This window comes from Nicotiana sylvestris, chromosome 10, assembly GCF_000393655.2.
Source record: "Nicotiana sylvestris chromosome 10, ASM39365v2, whole genome shotgun sequence".
Classification (NCBI taxonomy): domain Eukaryota; kingdom Viridiplantae; phylum Streptophyta; class Magnoliopsida; order Solanales; family Solanaceae; genus Nicotiana; species Nicotiana sylvestris.
This window is the reverse complement of record NC_091066.1, coordinates 143,288,937-143,307,772: the sequence shown is the minus strand read 5'-3', so window position 1 is coordinate 143,307,772 and position 18,836 is coordinate 143,288,937. Positions and strand designations below refer to the sequence as shown.

The 18,836-nt window shown below is 35.4% G+C and overlaps 2 protein-coding genes across 2 annotated transcripts; one reads left to right on the top strand and one right to left on the bottom strand.

Moving 5' to 3' along the window:
- Nucleotides 1-4,987: 4,987 nt before the first annotated feature.
- LOC104227860 (transcription factor MYB124) lies at nucleotides 4,988-10,906 on the top strand. Its single transcript, XM_009780218.2, has 13 exons — nucleotides 4,988-5,143; nucleotides 5,426-5,542; nucleotides 6,098-6,144; nucleotides 6,257-6,313; nucleotides 6,425-6,497; nucleotides 6,824-6,879; nucleotides 6,979-7,158; nucleotides 7,269-7,435; nucleotides 7,550-7,689; nucleotides 8,246-8,388; nucleotides 8,469-8,635; nucleotides 8,749-8,903; nucleotides 10,320-10,906. The coding sequence occupies exons 2-13, from the start codon at nucleotides 5,459-5,461 to the stop codon at nucleotides 10,428-10,430; spliced, it is 1,380 nt and encodes a 459-aa protein (XP_009778520.1). The 5' UTR covers nucleotides 4,988-5,143; nucleotides 5,426-5,458; the 3' UTR covers nucleotides 10,431-10,906.
- A 954-nt stretch (nucleotides 10,907-11,860) lies between these two features.
- LOC104227859 (UDP-galactose/UDP-glucose transporter 3-like) lies at nucleotides 11,861-15,746 on the bottom strand. The gene is made up of 7 exons (XM_009780217.2): nucleotides 15,464-15,746; nucleotides 14,708-14,805; nucleotides 14,473-14,603; nucleotides 14,200-14,230; nucleotides 13,720-13,823; nucleotides 13,442-13,563; nucleotides 11,861-12,531 (listed from the first exon to the last, which is right to left on the bottom strand). The coding sequence occupies exons 1-7, from the start codon at nucleotides 15,565-15,567 to the stop codon at nucleotides 12,123-12,125; spliced, it is 999 nt and encodes a 332-aa protein (XP_009778519.1). The 5' UTR covers nucleotides 15,568-15,746; the 3' UTR covers nucleotides 11,861-12,122.
- Between the last annotated feature and the right edge of the window lie 3,090 nt (nucleotides 15,747-18,836).

The window sequence follows — 18,836 nt, the reverse complement described above, 5'->3', positions numbered from 1 at the left end:
TACCTGAAAATAATGAAATAAAGAGATCTCAATAAGTTATGTCTTTATTGGGTAATAATGGAACCGACATAAAATGATTGTCGACGTTATTGTTAATATAATGTAGCGCTCAATATGATTAATATTGACGAGGATCTTGAGATCAAATCTGTCATGAAATTTGGACGGATAAAAGATTGGCCAAATAAAAAATACGCAATGAAATTGACTTCACTTGAAAAATGTGAAGTTGGACGGATAGTCCAACACCTGAAAGTATAAAGTCAATTGAGGTATAAATGTGTTCTTGTGCGAAAGGTTCAAGTCGATAGACATAAAGACGACTTGTGGCACAAGAAAATTAATAAATATCCTCACATTGATTATATGGAGACATGTTCTCTTATAGTGGATATAGTCACTTCAGGTTTTAATCTGGCAATATATGAAAAACTTGATATGTGTATTGTGGATATCATTGAAAGATTTAAATTGTCTTGGAGCATATTAAGGTTTCCAAGAAATTTATTAAATAAGCTTCAAAAATCCTTATACGGATTGAAACAATCAGGGCCCATGTGGTATAATCGCCCGAGAGAATACTTGTTGAAAGAAGGGTATAAGAATAATTCAATTTGTCCTTGTGTCCTTATAAAAGGATATGGATTTGAATTTGTTATAATCGCCATGTATGTTGATGATTCAAATATCATTAGAACTCTCGGAGAGCTTCCTAAAGCAGTAGACTGTTTAAAGAAAGAATTTGAAATGAAAGATCTTGGAAAGACAAAATTTTGTCTTGGTCTACAAATTGAATATATGAAAGATGGAATTTTTGTCCTTCAATCAGCATACACTAAAAAGATTTTAAAGAGCTTCTATGTGGATAAAGCACATCCATTAAGTACCCCGATGGTTGTGAGATTACTCGATATAAATAAAGATCCACTCCGACCTCATGAAAATAATGAAGAGCTTCTTGGTCCTAAAGTACCATATCTTAATGCAATTGGTGCGCTAATATATCTTGCTAACACTACAAGGCATGATATAACTTTTTCAGTTAATGTCTTAGCAAGATATAGCTCCGCTCAAGGAGAAATTGGAATGAAATCAAGCACATATTACGTTATCTAAGGGGGATTACCGGTGTGGGCTTATTTTATGGCAATGATTGCAATACTGATCTTGTTGGTTATGTCGATGTGAGGTATTTATCTGATACACAGAAGGCTTGATCTCAAACATGTTATGTGTTTACATGTGTGGCACTGTCATATCTTGGCGATCGACTAAGCAATCAATCGTGGCTACTTCTTCTAATCATGCTGAGATAATTGCTATTCATGAAGCAAGTCGAGAATGTGTATGGTTGAGGTCTACTATACATCTTATTCGAGACAAATGTGGTTTGAAGTGTGATAAACTACCCACAGTTTTGTATGAAGAAAATACAACATGCATAGCCCAATTAAAGGGAGGATTCATAAAGGAGTTAGGACAAAGCACATTTCACCTAAATTATTGTTCACACATGATCTTCAAAAGAATGGTGATATTAATGTGCAACGGATCCGTTCAAGTAATAATATGGCTGATTTTTTCACCAAATATCTATCGGCGTCAACCTTCAAGAAACTAGTATATAAGATTGGGATACGAAGGCTCAACGATGTGAACTAATGATCTCATCAGGGGAGTTAATACGCGTTGTACTCTTTTTCCCTTACAAGGTTTTATCCCATTGGGTTTTCCCTGCAAGGTTTTTAACGAGGCAACCAAAAGGTGTATTTCTAAATATGTGTACTCTTTTTCCTTCATTAGCATTTTTTCCCATAGGGTTTTTTCCTAATAAGGTTTTAACGAGACACATTATTTATGGACATCCAAGGGGAGTGTTATGATAAAAATCAAAATATGGTGGATGTCTACTCTTCCTCCATGATCTTTCTCTCAAATGGTTAATGACATATTCAATGACATATTTTCTATGTTCAATGACATATTCCATGACATATTTTCTTCACTTTTCATGCCTATATAAAGGCCTTGTAATAGATAGGAAAATACACACAATTGAAGAAGAAAATCTCTTCCTTCACTCTATCTCTATTTCTTGTTCATGTTTTACTAAATTGCTTTTATTTCTTGTTCATGTTTTACTAAATTGCTTTTATTCCATAACAGAACTAGAATACTATATATAAAATTTTCAACTAGACATTCCTATTTCAAATCCCATACTTTAGATGCAAAAACATACAATATATTATCTCAAGGGTCAACACTTATAAATACGAACTTTGGAACCAAAATAAACATATTATCTAAGTTATAAAAAAATGAATACACATTGTATTTAAACACTAGCCCGCAAGAATTGTATTTTAGTATTATTTTACCTTTTGTTTTGCCATTAATTGTTAAATAAAGGGGCTGGGAATCTTCCCTTTCATTCTTTCAAGCACGTAGTTCAACTTTTAAGAATACAGTAGGATTTAACTAATATATTCTGAACATGCAACTCAGAGTGATTAAGGGTCAAAAACTGAAGTTTGACTACCACACTACTCAAGAAAAAGGATTTTAGAAGTAGAACATTTGATTCCAAAAGGTAAAATGTACTGCAATCCTCAATATTTTATTTAATTACATTTCCCTCCCAAAGGTCTTATATATATATATATATCTCAAATTCATAAAAATTTTCAACTTAATGAGATGCAATTAACTCTATATATGATTATCGAATGCTATAATTTGACAGAAGATTTGGTAAAAGTAAAGAATGGTCCTAACTCTTGCTTGTAATATGAGATGTTTAGTACTGTTGTGCCAAATGTACCAATACCCAAAGATAGGGGAGCTTAAATGCTCTTTTTTAAACTTCAGGGGGGATATTCGAATTAGCTAATTTTCACTATCAACAAAAATAAAATCCAATCAAATAACTTTCATGACCTCTATGAAAGCTATTTGACAAGCTATAAGGCTAACTAGAGAAGACAAAATGTCAATAATTTATTCAATCAAATAACTCCAAATTGATGATTAATTTGAATTTTAAAGTCATACCAATTAAGCAGATAGACCAATATCATGAAGTTTAAAAATAAACTAGGTGGAGAATTATGAACAATTCTAATCATACTGCGCAAGTTGAAATTCAATTATTCTTATCATAATCACTTCCTCCGTTTGGCTTTCACTTTCTTATTAAAATTTTCACTTAATTATTTCTTGTTAACTATAGGAAAATAATAAACTTTTTTTATATATTACTATATCCAGAATATTACCAATTATCCAACATCAAGGTATCGCAAAAGCATATAGTCTAGTCATATCAGCGAGAGACTTTCACATCATAAGTGGATGTATTGTCCTATTTTTCTTTTTTACTTCACTAATATGCCTATGTAATATAATTTTCTTAATTTTTCTTTTTTTTAAAAAAGAAAACAATAAATGTTAAAAAGTTTGAATTTTAGGAAGTTTCATCCCCAAGCAAATGAGGATGAGAAACAAGAAATTTTCAACTTTCAAACAAGAACTATATTCCATATACTCACTTCAAAGAGATGAATGATCAGACCAGGCTGGACTGACCAGTGATCACATGATCATATAATAGATAAATTTCAAATAATATCAAACCCTATTTATCCCATTCTTTTTCCTCAAAACTCACGTGGGTTGCACCCCCCCTTTATTTTTTCATTTAAGTAGAAAAACTCACCCCCAATTACCCCCACTACAAAACAAGTAAAAATTTGAACTGAAGAAATCTATATGAATATGAAGGTGCGGGGGAATCTTATAATGCATGTAGTTGGGTCACGAATGTTGTCATGCACAATTCAAAAAATTGAATTAGGAAAAAGAAAAAGATAATCAGAAGGTTAAGGAAGAAAAGAAGAAGAAAAAAAAGAGAGGCAAATATGGGTCCAAGAATTTAAAGTAAATGCATATAGTGTCACTTCTCTCACTATTATTACCTTGCATAGTCGTAAGGGCAGCCCGGTATGCAAGACATTTCGCGTCTATGCAAGATCCGAATAAAGATCACACTTTAATGATGTGATATAGACAACCTACCCTAATATAAACATTATTACGTTATATAGTTGTGGTGAGTATAAACCTAGTATAAAATACATTATTTTTTAAAAGGAATATTATTTCCTATATATATATCTAATCAAATATTTAAAAGAAAAAAAACAATTTCGATTACACTTGTGAAATAATATCTTATTCTAGTTTCCAAATATTAGTCAATTCGATGAACTGAATTTGTTTCAAAATATTTGACATTTTAAAAAAACAAAAAGTCCCTTAATTACTACTTTATTCTTTTTCGAATCTAGCTTACTACTCCAATTAATGAAGTGTTAATTAAGTTAAATATTTAATAAAGAGATTAATGATGGTTTATATAAATAATTGTTAAATTAAAAACTATCCAATGGCATTACAACAACAACAATAGATTAAGTGTTATCTCATAAGTGAAGTTTGAGAAGAGTGGTGTGTGCTCAGTCTGCGAAGGGTATTGTGTACTCAATTTTATTTTTAACTTATAAAGTTAGAAAAACTGTTTTTTATAGATCATCGGCGACATTACCTTATCTTCAAATACTATATACACTGTAGAAAGCAATATACGTACACAATAAGAAATGAAAGAGAAAGTGGGAAATGATGAGTGTAGTTTCTACTATGCCATTAATTATAGTCTCATGGATTTCAGCGTTATTTTTTCAAACTTCTCCTTCATACCCGCGCTCTAAAGCAAGAATCCGTTGATTGTTTTAACACCACACCACACCACACTCCCCCCCCCCCCAATCCCCCTAATTATACCCCACACAGAAACACCAAAACATCAAGAAAAATAATTCAAGAAAACTCACCCCCTTTTAAACAAGAGAAAAAATATGCTCTTATGTAACATCACCCCCACCCCACCCCCACCCCACCCCACCCCATATACCCACCACCCCCTTTTTGCTCTATATCAAGAATATCACCATTTTAACAGCCAACCATAAAAATACAATCTTTAAGGTTTCATATACCTTTAGATCTACGTTACTATAACATAACCCCATAATTCATAAACCCCAAGATTGTTTCTTTTTTCATGTTCCCAAATCTCGAGGTAACATAAATTTTATCCTAATTCGGATTCTATGGATGTTGTTTAAACTTTCTTGGGGCAAAAAAGGTGGTCTAAATTTGAGTTAAAAGTCAGAATCCTATGCAAAATAAATTGATACTTCAATGTATTAAAATGACCCCAAGATTGTAATTTTTCTTGTAATTAGCTGTTGAAGAAGTATTTAGAGTGTAAAGAGAAGTGAAACAGTTTCCCTTTTTGCAATACACCCTTTTTGTTCTTTTTAAATATCATTCACCTAAAAGGGTCTCTTTTTTACTATAGCATGTGAGTGTTGAGGGAGCAGAGAAGTGAAGTATGCAACAGAATATGAAGAAAAGTTCAAATAGTGGTGAAGCTGCTAAACCTAAAGAAAGACATATTGTTTCTTGGTCTCAAGAGGTTTGTGATTATTGGGTTCCTTTTTTTTTTAATTGTGTTTTTGGATTTTGTTATTTTTGGATTGCTGTATTCGGATTTTTTCAAGAAATGATTTTTTGGAATTTTTTTTTTGTGTTTTATGATGTTGGATTGTTGTATTGATTGGATTGTAAATATGAGTTGAGCTTAAATGGAGAAGTGAGGATCCATATAGCCGACCCCAACTTGTTTGGGACGGAGGCATAGTTGTTGTTTCTGTTATTGATTTTGTTAAATTGGAATTACTGTATTGGGATTTTTGCAAGAAATAATTTCTGTTAATTTTTTTGTGTTTTAAGTTGTTGGATTGTTGTATTGATTGGATTTTAAACATGAGTTGGGCTTAAATGGAGAAGTGAAGATCAGTATAGCCGACCTCAACTTGTTTGGGACGGAGGTTTAGTTGTTGTTGATTTTGGAATTACTGTATTGGGATTTTTGCAAGAAATGATTTTTCTGTTAATTTTTTTGTGTTTTAAGTTGTTGTATTGATTGGATTTTTGATATGTAGTGGATTTTTGATATTTTGAGTTGCAGGAGGATGATATACTAAGAGAGCAAATTCGAATCCATGGAACTGACAAGTAATTACTTTTTACCCTATTTGATTTTTCTTTCAACTTTATGGAGAAATTTAAGTGTGTATGTGATATTAGTTCTGATAATACAAATTTATTTTCTGGTGTGTTATTGTAGTTGGACGATCATAGCATCGAAGTTTAAGGATAAAACAACAAGGCAATGCAGAAGAAGGTTAGTTAAAAATGTGTTCTTGATATTAGCTACAATTACTCTGTGTTTCTGTTTTCCCTTTTTCTTCTCTTGGTTGGTATTTTAAGGTGATATTATTTGAAATATCTGCAGATGGTTCACTTATTTAAACTCTGATTTCAAGAAAGGGGGATGGTCACCTGAAGAAGATATGCTTTTATGTGAGGTAAAAATGATGCTTTTCTTGACTGCTTCTTTTTTATATCGCGCTTCCATCACTTTCACTTATTTTTGCATTTTGGGCTTAACCGTGGATTGTGTTTGATTGCTGCTATTTTCTATTTCAGCCCATTTAAGTTCTGGTTAGCTATGTTGCTCTACTCTCCGAAAATATCGATGGGTGCGTGTCTGATCCTCCAAAAATAGTGCATTTTTGGAAGATCCGTCACAGGGTGCAACAGCTATTTTGGAGAGTCCGTGCAACATGGCTGGTTAGAAATTGTCTTGTGATCGAAATCTAGATATCTGATAGAAAAAGAATATTATTTGCAGGCTCAAAAGATTTTTGGTAACAGATGGACTGAAATTGCCAAGGTGGTTTCAGGAAGGTAATAGCATTGTATTTTGTTATTATTATTGTTGTACTTTTCAGCATTTAGTTGGGAAAAATAAGTATTCACCTGATATTCTTGGTTTTCTAAATGCAGAACGGATAATGCTGTGAAGAATCGATTCACTACACTGTGCAAAAAGAGAGCTAAACATGAAGCTTTGGCTAAGGAAAACAGCAATTCATTCGTTAACCTAAATAACAAGAGGGTTATATTTCCAGATGGTCTCAATATTGACAACATAACAGAAGCTGCTGCTCCTTTTAAAAAGCTGAGGTAAAAACGGATAAAGAAAGATTTAGCTATGGTTTGGAGAGAGAGAGTCTTCAATATATCACTATGTTGTTGTGATTTAGCCAATATAACACTATAGTTTTGTGATGTAGGACAAGCCACATCTCAGATGTCCGTCAAAATTGTGACAGCGGAGAAAAATCTTTTGGTGATTGTGGAACTACACATCCACTACTAAGACATCCATTTGCAGTACTTGCTCAAAACTTTCGTAACGCTGGGAAAAGCTTGGCATCTCATCAGCAGACGACTGAAAATGGTAATTAACCCTGACTGATAAAAGAAATTGGTAAACGACCATTTATTAGTACAGTGAACTGTCTGATCTATTAAGTTGAACACATATCTAACTCACTGTTTTTGGATTTTTAAGACAACAAAACTCAAGGAACATTCCTTAAGAAAGATGATCCAAAGGTACAAGCTTTGATGCAACAAGCGGAGCTGCTAAGCTCACTGGCTATGAAAGTTAATACAGAGAATACAGATCAAAGCCTTGAAAATGCTTGGAAGGTGAGGTCTATGTTCTTTGTACGGTTAATACACTTATGCTTTTGGAACGAATTGATGTACCAGGTGATACTATAGAGGAACCATCATTAACAATAACACCCCTAAAGCTCTTTTTCTCTCTATTCTGGTCCATGCCATTCAAAATAATTGCGGAATACACTTTAGTTTCATGATTCATTCCTTACAGCAAAAATGGGAGAACCATTGTTCAGCTCTCCGACTACATGAGAAAGACAGAGACAGCTTGAGCTGCTTATGATATATTTCTGCAAATATCCAGCTGTCCCTTAGCCTTGGCGTAATTGGTTAAGTTGCTGCCGTGTGACCAGGAAGTCACGAGTTCGAGCCGTGGAAACGGCCTCTTGCAGAAATGCAGGGTAAGGCTGCGTGCAATAGACCCTTGTGGTCCGGCCCTTCCTGAACCCCGCGCATAGCGGGAGCTTAATGTACCAGGCTGCCCTTTATCTAGCTCTGTCCCTTGTGTTTCATGGGTGTAGAAATGGTTCTGCACTTAATCTGCAGAAACTCTAATGGAAAAGCTTGAATATTTTTTCAGATACTCCAAGATTTTCTTCGTCAAACAAAGGAAGGTGATATGCTCAAGTTCCAGATCCCTGAGATGAATCTTGGACCTGATGATTATAAGGATCTGATAGCAGATTCAAAGAGCAGTAATGAAGGCAGTCGGCCATCTTGGAGGTATTGACGATGCAACCTCACATTTCTAACGATGCTCAGCTTATCCCATAGCCATTGTGTCTAAAAATGTCGTTGTGCAGGCAACCTGCTTTATCTGAAGATTCAGCTGGCAGCTCTGAGTATAGTACTGGATCAACTCTGCTATCCCATGCGCTGGCTGATAAAACAGAAGAAAGCCAAGCCGAGGTGTGCGCGCACCATCAGGATATTGAATCTGAATTACGAACTTCTCAGATGAGTGATCAAGGTGCGGTGATGTGATTGCATTATCTAAATTAAGAACTTCAAAAATATTTCTTTTAGTTTAACAGCCATAGGAGTTGCTTTACGCTGATACTTGTGGTGATTGCATTATCTCAGATACTTTGACAGTTCATGGTGAAGAAAAAGTGAATGATGGACCAGCTACAGCTGAATGTGAATTTCTGGATACAGATTTCACTTCTCCTCTTCAAGTAACTCCACTGTTCAGATCTTTAGCTGCAGAAATTCCCACCCCAAAGTTTTCAGAAAGTGTAAGAAACCTATGCCTTGTTAATATTAAACTGATTCAATGTAATTGTTTTGCTAAAGCGCTTCGCCATCAGTGCATTTAGATAATGGATCAAATTGGACTTTTATGCATGGGTAATATGGGTGTATTGGAGCAACAAAAGACAAATCAATTCAACTGAAAACGTAGTTTACTTTTGCCTCAGTTGGTTAGTTCAAAAGCTCAAGAGAAATTGTGCTTCTTTTGTTTTGTTTTTGGTCTTTTCCATTTTGTGTCTCCTTAACACAAATCTGAATCCTTGTTATCTAGAGTGCTGTGTATCATGCTTCATTCTATATAAAAAGAAAAGGAAGAGCTGTAAATATATTATCATAAATTCAGCAAAGTTCAAGGCATCTGTTGTCAGCTCAAATTTATTGAGAGAACAAAAAAGAATAAGAAGCACTAAAAAGGAAGAAGGAACAGAGCTGGACTGAAAATATATGTATGACATGCAACCCCCAAAATCTTTTGAGTAAACTGAAGATGTCTGGTATTTCGACCTAATGCAGTTATCTGATTTTAAGACCTCGCAAATCTTTGCCAGAACGCAATTTCTTAGATATGTGCTAATATCTGCTTGTTACTTATGTACTAAATGGCCGAAAGAAAGAAAATCAGGCTTTTGGAGGTTACTGATCGTCTTTTATGTGTTGATATATGTGAGTTTACATATACTGGTAAACAGAATTTCTTGCCAAAACCTTGTAAGTTTACTGTTCCTTCGCTTAGTTAACCTAACTTCCAAAAGCAGAATTCAACAAAAACATCATACCCAATGACATCCTAGAAGTGGGGTCCGGGGAGGGTAGTGTGTACGCAGCCTTACCCCTACGTTTGTGAAGGTAGAGAGGCTGTTTCCAATAGATCCTCGGCTCAAGGAGCTTGCAGCAGAATTGATTTTGGGATATAAGCTGCTTCCTCATCATTATCTCTTACACTTTCCCTTCTTTCACAATCTTGATCTCCTTTCTAGTCTGCCTTAACCATAATGATTCGCATCCAAATTCTATTCTAGCTAGTTTGCCTTATATTAGATGCAAACGGATTACAGAATTCCTCTTTTAAAATTTTAACCCCTATAAAGATTTAGAAAGTGTGATAACAAATCCAATCAAACAGTAAGTTGTTTTAGTTAATTTTATTTCTTCATCATATGCTTAGAATGCAAGTCTGAAGATTACTATTTTCATCGATTGGATTAAGGTCACATTCTTTCTTGATTTTTGGTGATCTGGAAACTGTTCTGAAGTTTGGGTTGCCTTTTACATTGACATGTCTATTTCATGTAAATCGCGATGCATGATTTCATTTGCCTTTCTCTTTGACCTTAACTAATTTATGTGAAGTCAAGTGTGAGGCAAGACTAAGATTAACATTTTTTTAATTGTTTTTTCAGGAGAGGCAGTTCCTATTGAAAACACTTGGAGTGGAGTCCACATCCCCGTATCCAGGCACAAATCATACACAACCTCCATCGTGCAAAAGAGCCCTCCTTCACAGTCTATAACCAACTTTACTGATCAAACCTTACACAGATTCTGTGGCGGGCAGAATCACCATAACTTTGATCAACAGTTTTTATTATATGGAGTCTACTCAATTTTTTGGAGTTCTTTTTGTTTGGATTGCAGTCACTACGACCTGAGTTTTTTTTCAAGAGGCCTTGGAAGATCTGGTCTGCATCCTAGAATGCAATGGAGGCATTCTAGCTTTTTATCTGGAGATCTGACAGATGATCTGCATCCTTTTCGGAGTTTCCGACCCAATACTCACAGTATCTAGTGTGCTTTTTTTTATTGTTTCTCATTCTTTTGTGTGTTGTTATGGAACCCGAATGGGGGTATTCGATGTTCCATAAGTTTTCGGCTATTGATTAGCTAGTTGTACAGAACAAACATTGTACTTACAAATTGGCACCTCGCCAAAGTTTATAGAGAATATTGAAAAAAGAGAGAAAAAAAAAAAAAAAAAGAAGGAAGAAAACATAGAGAGAGCTAGGAGGATCAATAAGTTGAATTGGCCTTCTATGTCAGTTTCTTTTCATTTATTTTGTGTGTAGATGTTATATAATAAGCTTCTAGGCTGTTCAGAGCTTTTTTTCTTTGCCTGATCTACATGTAATGTAAAACATACTTTATTTGATTGGAGAATGCAATATGGTTCGTGTGTGCAGACATTTTTCTTCTCCTGCTCTACTTGTCTGAGATAGTAAGATTGCTCATTGCTGTGGTACTGTTACAGGTAATGCTGACTGCAAATGAACAGTTACCTTTACACAAAAACTTGTTCTAAGCACAAAACATGAAAGAGAGAGAGTTCTTACTGATAAAGATAAAGGTTGTTGCTTTCTCTGGCTTTAGACAAGAGACTTCTTCCATTCCTTCTGCTGCTGCTGTCTCTGTTTCAGAGAGATCTGTAAATGGGGGTGGAATCTTGTGGGGAATGAGGGGTCTGAGAAATCTGCTGCTTATTTAAATTGGTCAGCAGTTGGTGGTGGTGGTGGGCAACTGTGATCATTAATAAAGCAAAAGCCAGTGGTAAAAGGGGAGGGAAGACTGTACAAATTAAAGTGTGAGTTCTACTGGCAATCACTTTCCTTCCTCTTTGTGGCTTAGACATTTAGAGGAAAGGACTAGAATGACCTTGAATAATGACCAGTGCTAATTCTTTGGTGCACACTGTGGATGGACATAATAGTAATTACATGTGTTCATGATGCCCAAACCATGGCCCAAAAAAAGTAAGAATCTTACATAAGAATTATTTTGAGTTACTTTTTGACTTGGAATAAGGATTGATGTTGGGTCTACCATGTCCTATTTTTGACATACCACAAGCCAAGAATTGTGCAGAATAAACAGTGTACTTACAAATTGGCACCTCCCCAAGGTTTATAGAGAATATTGAAAGCAGATAGTAGGAAAAAAACAAGAGAAGTCCTTTGAAATGTTCTATAAAACTTTACTGATGCTGTACCAGCTTCTGAGATGTTTATTCTCTGATTGCTAGTATGAAACAATTACAAAAATGGGCTAGCTAACAATATACCCAGAAAAAGTAATTCATTCTACAACTGTAATTCTTTTCAGTTACATTGTCCAATGATCAAAGTGTTACCACTCCTAGGACACTGGAACTACAGCAGGAGAAAAATGGCTAATAGTACAGAACTGTATCCTCAGATAAAAAGACATAACATTTACATGGGCTTCCTCTTCTTCGACATCCTCTGCAACTTCCTCCACTTCAGGTAAATCTGGTAAGATAATCCTGAGAACACCATGACAACACTTGTCCATTGCTTTTCTGACAGTGGATTGCCACTTAAAACAGAAGATACAACTATGCTCACAAACTTGCGTGTTGTAGTGATGGTTGAGTTGGTCAGAGAACCAAATCGACTAATGGTTAGGAAAATGAAGTTCTGTCCCACAGCACCGCACAGGCAGTAAAGTAGAATGTCCCATGCTGCCTCTGGATGCTGCTTAGAGAACTGAACTGCCTCATAACCGCTGGCAGTTGGCCAGCCAAACATGAATATCATATTGTAAATGGTACCCCATAAATTCATTCCAAACATAATATCCCAAGCAGATGTCTTAGGATACCTGAGAAAAATGGGACAACTTAGCCAAAACTCCTTAAACGAAAGAAACAGAGTAATGTTAAACAATGACATTGAAATATATCCCTCAGCACATTTGAGGAGAAAAAGATATGTGACAACAGCCAAGTATGTGGTCTGATGATGTTCTGACGCTGTGCACGCAGTGAAGATAGTATTAGCATGAAATTTTGTTAAATCCTTGGAACATGGAACATAATTATGTTCAAATTCCTCTGCTTCTTTAGCAAATTTCAATTCGAAATCTGAACATTTCCTCCTCTATACTCAACTATGCGCCTGAATGAGATCGTTCAGGGATGAAGTTTCTATTGTTAAGCCATTGAAATCTGTCCTTTCTGAGTAACCACCTGATGTCGGATACTAGACAAAGTATCTGATTCGAGGTAATCAACTAACTCTACCCTATTCATGCTTTAAAACAAAATTAGGACATTAAAATAGGTAACACAGATTCTTGCAGTTAAGTATTTGGAAGAACAGACATATAAAAAATAAGGATTTGTTAGCCTTTATTAATACATCTTTTCTCCCCAAACTACTCCTCATTCCAGCTTGAGAGTGGTATAGATGGTATAGTTGAGAAGACTCTGTAAGGTTCTTTGGTATGTAGAGACTAGAGATATAAAAATTCAGTTCTACTCTGGATGATTTTAAGACAGTGGATTCAACTTGAGAAATACAATCCTACTGACCAAGCGTCAGTTCCATAACATAGTGTTTTACCCAGCATCGGAAAAAAATTCATGATGTGAGAGAACATTGATTTTGATTATTCAGGATGTGAGAAGTAATAGCTAAAGAGCATAAATCCAAACAAAAATTTCCTCGTAAGAACTTCAGGGAGATCACGCACAAAAAGACAGATAGGATCACAGGTAGGTGAAAATTACCTTGCTGAAATTGAATCCTGAGTAGCATTGGTGAAACCATCAAAGGCAAGGTTCAGGAAGCACAGCCCATACCCAAGTGGAGCATTTGGGTGCGCCAATTTACTAATGGTTTTAGAGCTAGTCTGAAATCAAGCCAAATACAAGAGAAAAAGTAAGGGGTACTGCACAGAAACGACCTTTGCTTTTCCTCCAATAGTTACAAGCATGTTAGAGGCAAAGGGGGAAGAAAGAAGAAAAGCTATTCATTGTACTTTAAGAATATTTAATTCAAATGTTACCTTTGAGAGAGCAAACATCGATACACCGCCAGCAACAAGTAGAGTGCACACATATTCCTGAATTGTGTATGTTATGCCATAAACTAGTGTTCCCATCAGCATTACTGCAAGGAGCAATCAAATACTGTCAAAAAATTCCACTAAAATAAACTTTGATCTCATTAACACAAAGTTGGACTGGCAATTTCAGTTTTTAAATGATAAAAGCACATACTTCTAAATCCTTTTTCCGATTACCTACTTCTAAATCCTTTTCAATTGCCTAAACCATCCCACATACACCCTCGGTGCTCTTTCAATCAGAAATTCAACAATATATTATTTCTTTTTCCTTCAAAAAAACTCTAAAAACTCCATGGCACTTTCAACAAAAAGAGAAATCACATCTAATATTCTCTCTTGATTGACAACATACTCAAAATCATACTTAAAAGAAAGAACATTCATGTAAGTTGCAAAGATGCTTTCTTACTGACATACCAGGAATCATTTTCGATGATTTTGCCAGGACCTGTAAGTGAAATTGACCTCATTACAATTCATTTGAAGAAAAAATGAAAAAAGAAAACAACCATCAAGGTTCATCAACTAACATTAATTCATCAGCCACTTCTAGAAATTAGAACATTAACAAGGCTCATGCATTTCTCTCAATCCTTAGAAAACTTCAAGAGATCCTAAAACGCTAGTTTAGGGTTCAAAAAGTTTTGAGCAGACACCGGATATAAAAAAACAAACAAGAATTGGGCATACTTGTGCAGGATAGCTAATGTACTTTAGCGCTTCAATCCCCATTGCGGGACCGATAGTATTTGTAATACCAGCACTCCAATAACTCCACCAAGGAGCACCACCACTCTTCCCATTAGACCAAATCTTAAGCACTGCAACAAAAAAGCGTACTTAATTACTTAACCAGTTATGCTACTCGCGCTTGTTCTCGTGTACATTATAACAGAGAATCGTTGAACATGCTCTATAAACTTACTTATAAATGACCATACCAAGCAAACTACATTCTGCGCAAGGTTTAGGAATGCCAAGTGTTCAAACCTCTCGTTGTTAGGACCAAACCGTTTCGTTGACCTAAAATCCAAGCATAAAATATTAAAATCAACCAAATAAATAAAAGGAAATGTATGAATACAAACTCATTACACAGCTAAGTTAAAGGAAAACACCAAAACTTGCATCAAATGCACAAATGCACAAATCACAAGCACATTGTACTAAAATTAGAACCTTTAAGATAACTCCAAAAATTATTACTTCTAGTCATTTTGTAACATTCTCCATACTAAAGTTAAATTTCATGGATGACACTCCTTTCATCCCAATTTATGTGATTGTGTTTGACTAGGCACCAAGTTTAGAAGAACAAAGACTTTTAAAACTTGTGGTCTGAAATAAGCTATCAACATTTGTGTGGCTAAAAATCATATTACTAAGGGTAAATGAGATGTTTAAAATTAAATTATTTCTAAATATATTAGGAGTCATTCCTTCAGGGACATATTAAAAATGCAAGTGAGTCACATAAGATGAGACAGTAATAACATTTAGCAAAAGCAAGTTTTACCAATTTGATCAATTATATTGAGAATTAAACGTCAATTTTTCCAAAGAATAATTTTTTTAAAAAAACTTGCACTAAATATCATGAATTCGCTAACATTAAAAAAATAGAACAAATCATATGACTAAACGAAGCTTAAAAAAGAGAAAGAGATGAGAAATGCTATACACAGTCTCTTGAAGAACGCCTTGGTAAATATAAGCGGACCAAATACCGGCGACACAGAAGGCCAGGACAAGGACACGGCGGAGACCGGCGCCGTGCGATTCCATTTTGAAAATGTAGTCGGAAAAAGCTCAGATCCAAGTAGCCACGTCACTTCTCTGGCGTATTTTCCGACAATCACACGCCGCCGCCGGCGAAAGAGTGAAAAGAGGTTGATGAGAAAAGAATCGAAGCCTGTGTATGTTTTCGCGGTTTCTCTTTTTAACTGCCGGTTTTTTATAGAAACAGCGATTAGTTGTTGAGCGGAATATATATATGGCGCGTGGGATCTTTGCTACGTATGTGATTACACGTGGAGCGTTTTTATTAGTTAAGGTGACTTCAGAGCGACAGGTTATTGGCTGAGTAGACGCGTAAATTTGACCCAACGTTAACGGCAAAAAACTTGAAGAGAAGTATTAGCAACCCGCTTGGAAATCTCTGTCTTTTTTATAAAAATCAGCTTATTTTGAAAATTATTTTATTTTAAAATTATTTTTCTCAAAATTTTTTTTTGGCAAGAAGTAGTTTATATTTGACTAATTAATTTAAAAAGTATTTTTAAATAGCAATTAGTGTTTGACCAAACTTTTAAAAACTGTTCCTAACTGTATTTTTCTTAAAAGTGCTTTTCAAAAAAGTATTTTTGGAGAAAAATTACTTTTTTCTATTTTTCCAAACTGTCTCGACTTATCTTCAAAAAAAAAAAATTCTTCCAAAAACTTAACCAAACACCTCAATTTTTTTTTTTAAAAAACACTTTCTAAAAAAAAAGCATTATTCGCCCAAAAAACTTTTTTTGGCCAAACAAGCTATTAGTCCCTCAAATATGGATAGATTCTAATTTTATCATTGTAATTTATGATTAAGTACATGTAATACTTTTTTTAGTAATAAACGGTAAATATTACCATAACAAAAAACTTACTACTGTTGTGAAGGCAATAAGTGACTCGGTGAAGGACATATTTGGAGATTTGGGAAATTATGCGTGGGACCCATTTTGAGTGTAGACAGGTGCTCACTGCGTGAAGTGCAACCTGAGAAAATGAGTTATAAATACAGTAAAAAACGGAGTCCATTTTTAGGCTGAAGTTGTCAAGTGTTAAGCTCTCTCATCTCTGTTCTCCTTCTATACTTCTCATCTCTGTTGTTGTATCAGTCTAATACTCATTGCCTTTCTTATTAGGTTTCTGCTGTCCTATCCTTACTTTCGTTAGCATATCTGTTGTAATCACAATTAGTGTTGAGCTAATACAGTCAGTTGGTTTGGTGTGAAATCCAGTTTGTTACATTGGTACTTTCATCGATTCGGACTCCGATGACAATGGTGATACTGGATAAATTCAGTAAAGGAAACCCAGAGGGATGGGTTTATCGGGCAGAGCGTTACTTCAAATTCCTTGGTTTTTCCAAAGAAGACTGGTTACCTCTTCCATATTTTTACCTTGAAGGTGATGCTCTCGCTTGGTTTGATTGGCTATTTCGCAACAAACAATTCTGTGATTGGAGTCATTTCAAGGAGAAGTTTCTTCTGCATTTTCAAAATCCGACAGTTGCTGATTTGCAATGTATTTCGACTTTCTATTGGCTTGAATCTGCTTTCGGACCAGCCAACAAGACGAAACAAACATTCGATGCACTGTCTACTGAAGTTTTCCCTGATGAAAAGGTTAGCAGTTCTTCGGTTCCATCAACAAATTCCGAAACTCATCCTCTTCGCTCCTTAGGTTCATTCACAAACCTTCAAGTACCTGATATACATGATCCCCGCTCTGGTTTAACTGGTGGAGAGAAGTGCACACCAGTTGATGACAAGGTGTTCGACGAAATTTCCCAGAGTGACGAACCCAATCTGCATTGCCATTCTACATGCGATGAAGCACTCCTCGTTCCTCTTGTTGAACGAGATCAGCTTGTGCCCTGTGAGATTGCTCAATTTCCTTTTACTGAGATTTTATGTGTTGAATCTAAGAAGCTTTTGGCTGCACCAACCCTTCCATCTGAGATGCAACCAGATTTAGAGGATAGAGAATCTGAGGATGTCCAGGTGTTCGATGAAATGTTAAATAGCTACTGCCCAATAGTATTTTCGAAGGCGCAATCAGTTACCTCAATTGAAATGAGCGTTGAAGAAGCTACATGTGCTGAAAGCAGCAAAAGCCCAATTGTTTGCTAAAAGTCCCCGAAGAGATATGCTAGTGAGGTACGTTACTGCACCTTCCCTTGGTCACGGCCAACGGAAAATTGAATTTGAAACTTTTGAAGACATGTATCTTACTAAATTTCTCCTGGAGCCTGCGAATATTGAGAACTTATGTCTTGAGAAATTGTTTATGGAGAATGAGGACGGCATTCCAAGAAGTGACATGTTTTCGGATGAAATGTTGTCTGATGATGAGCATGGGGAATTTACTGGGAGATTCAATGATCACCATATTTTGAATCGATTTCCATTTGATCATGGTGCTAATTTCTTATGTGTCACCATAACCTTAAGTGCAACAAATCTTTGTGTATGGGATCTAGAACTTAGTTCCGAGTTCATGCCTCTAACAGGTTCTACTAAGAAAGAGGAGACACATACATTGTTTGAAGAAATTAGAAACAAAAAGAGCTACTTATTTGCAAAGTTATATGATTGGGAGCCTGTGGGTGGAGTCGAAACGGGTGTTGAATGCAGTTGTAATTTTCAAAATTCTTGTACATCAAACAAGCTATTGTGTGAGTCTATAACACATTCCTTTTTGTATTCCTTTGATGGCACTCCTACTCAGCTTGAGGAGCAGTCCATATTACTCAGTTGAGGAATTTCAGGAGTGGGATAATATGTTGTCACTGTGAGATTGCTTATCTAATTGTTGTGATGCATTGGTTACTAATGGAGCTCATTCATTATGAAGAAGACATCACTCGCTACAGCCCCGTATACAAAATTTTAATGATGCTTTCCTGCTGGGTTGGAGTTCCTAATTCTAAAGTTGCATCAACCTAGTAAGGTTTTGGCTCTGTTTGCTGATAAAGAAGGATGGAAGAGCAAAGCGCCAGCACATTTATTAAAGCTTGACAAAGGACTGCATTATCTCAACTTAATGGAAGAGTCTAAGCTTGAACATTATTCATCTTCCACATCAGATTTGGTTTTTATCTCAACTTTGCTAGCCTTCCCTTTGATCCCGATACACTATGGGGTGATTGGATTTATATTGAGGGGAAGTCAGCATCATGTGTTGTTTTTACTGTTGCAATGTGTAAGGATACGGGACTAGTTGGGCAGCTTGTTGCGAGCCAATGCTTCGACCTTTACCCCTATGATCCAGGAATCCCGGTTCTGCTA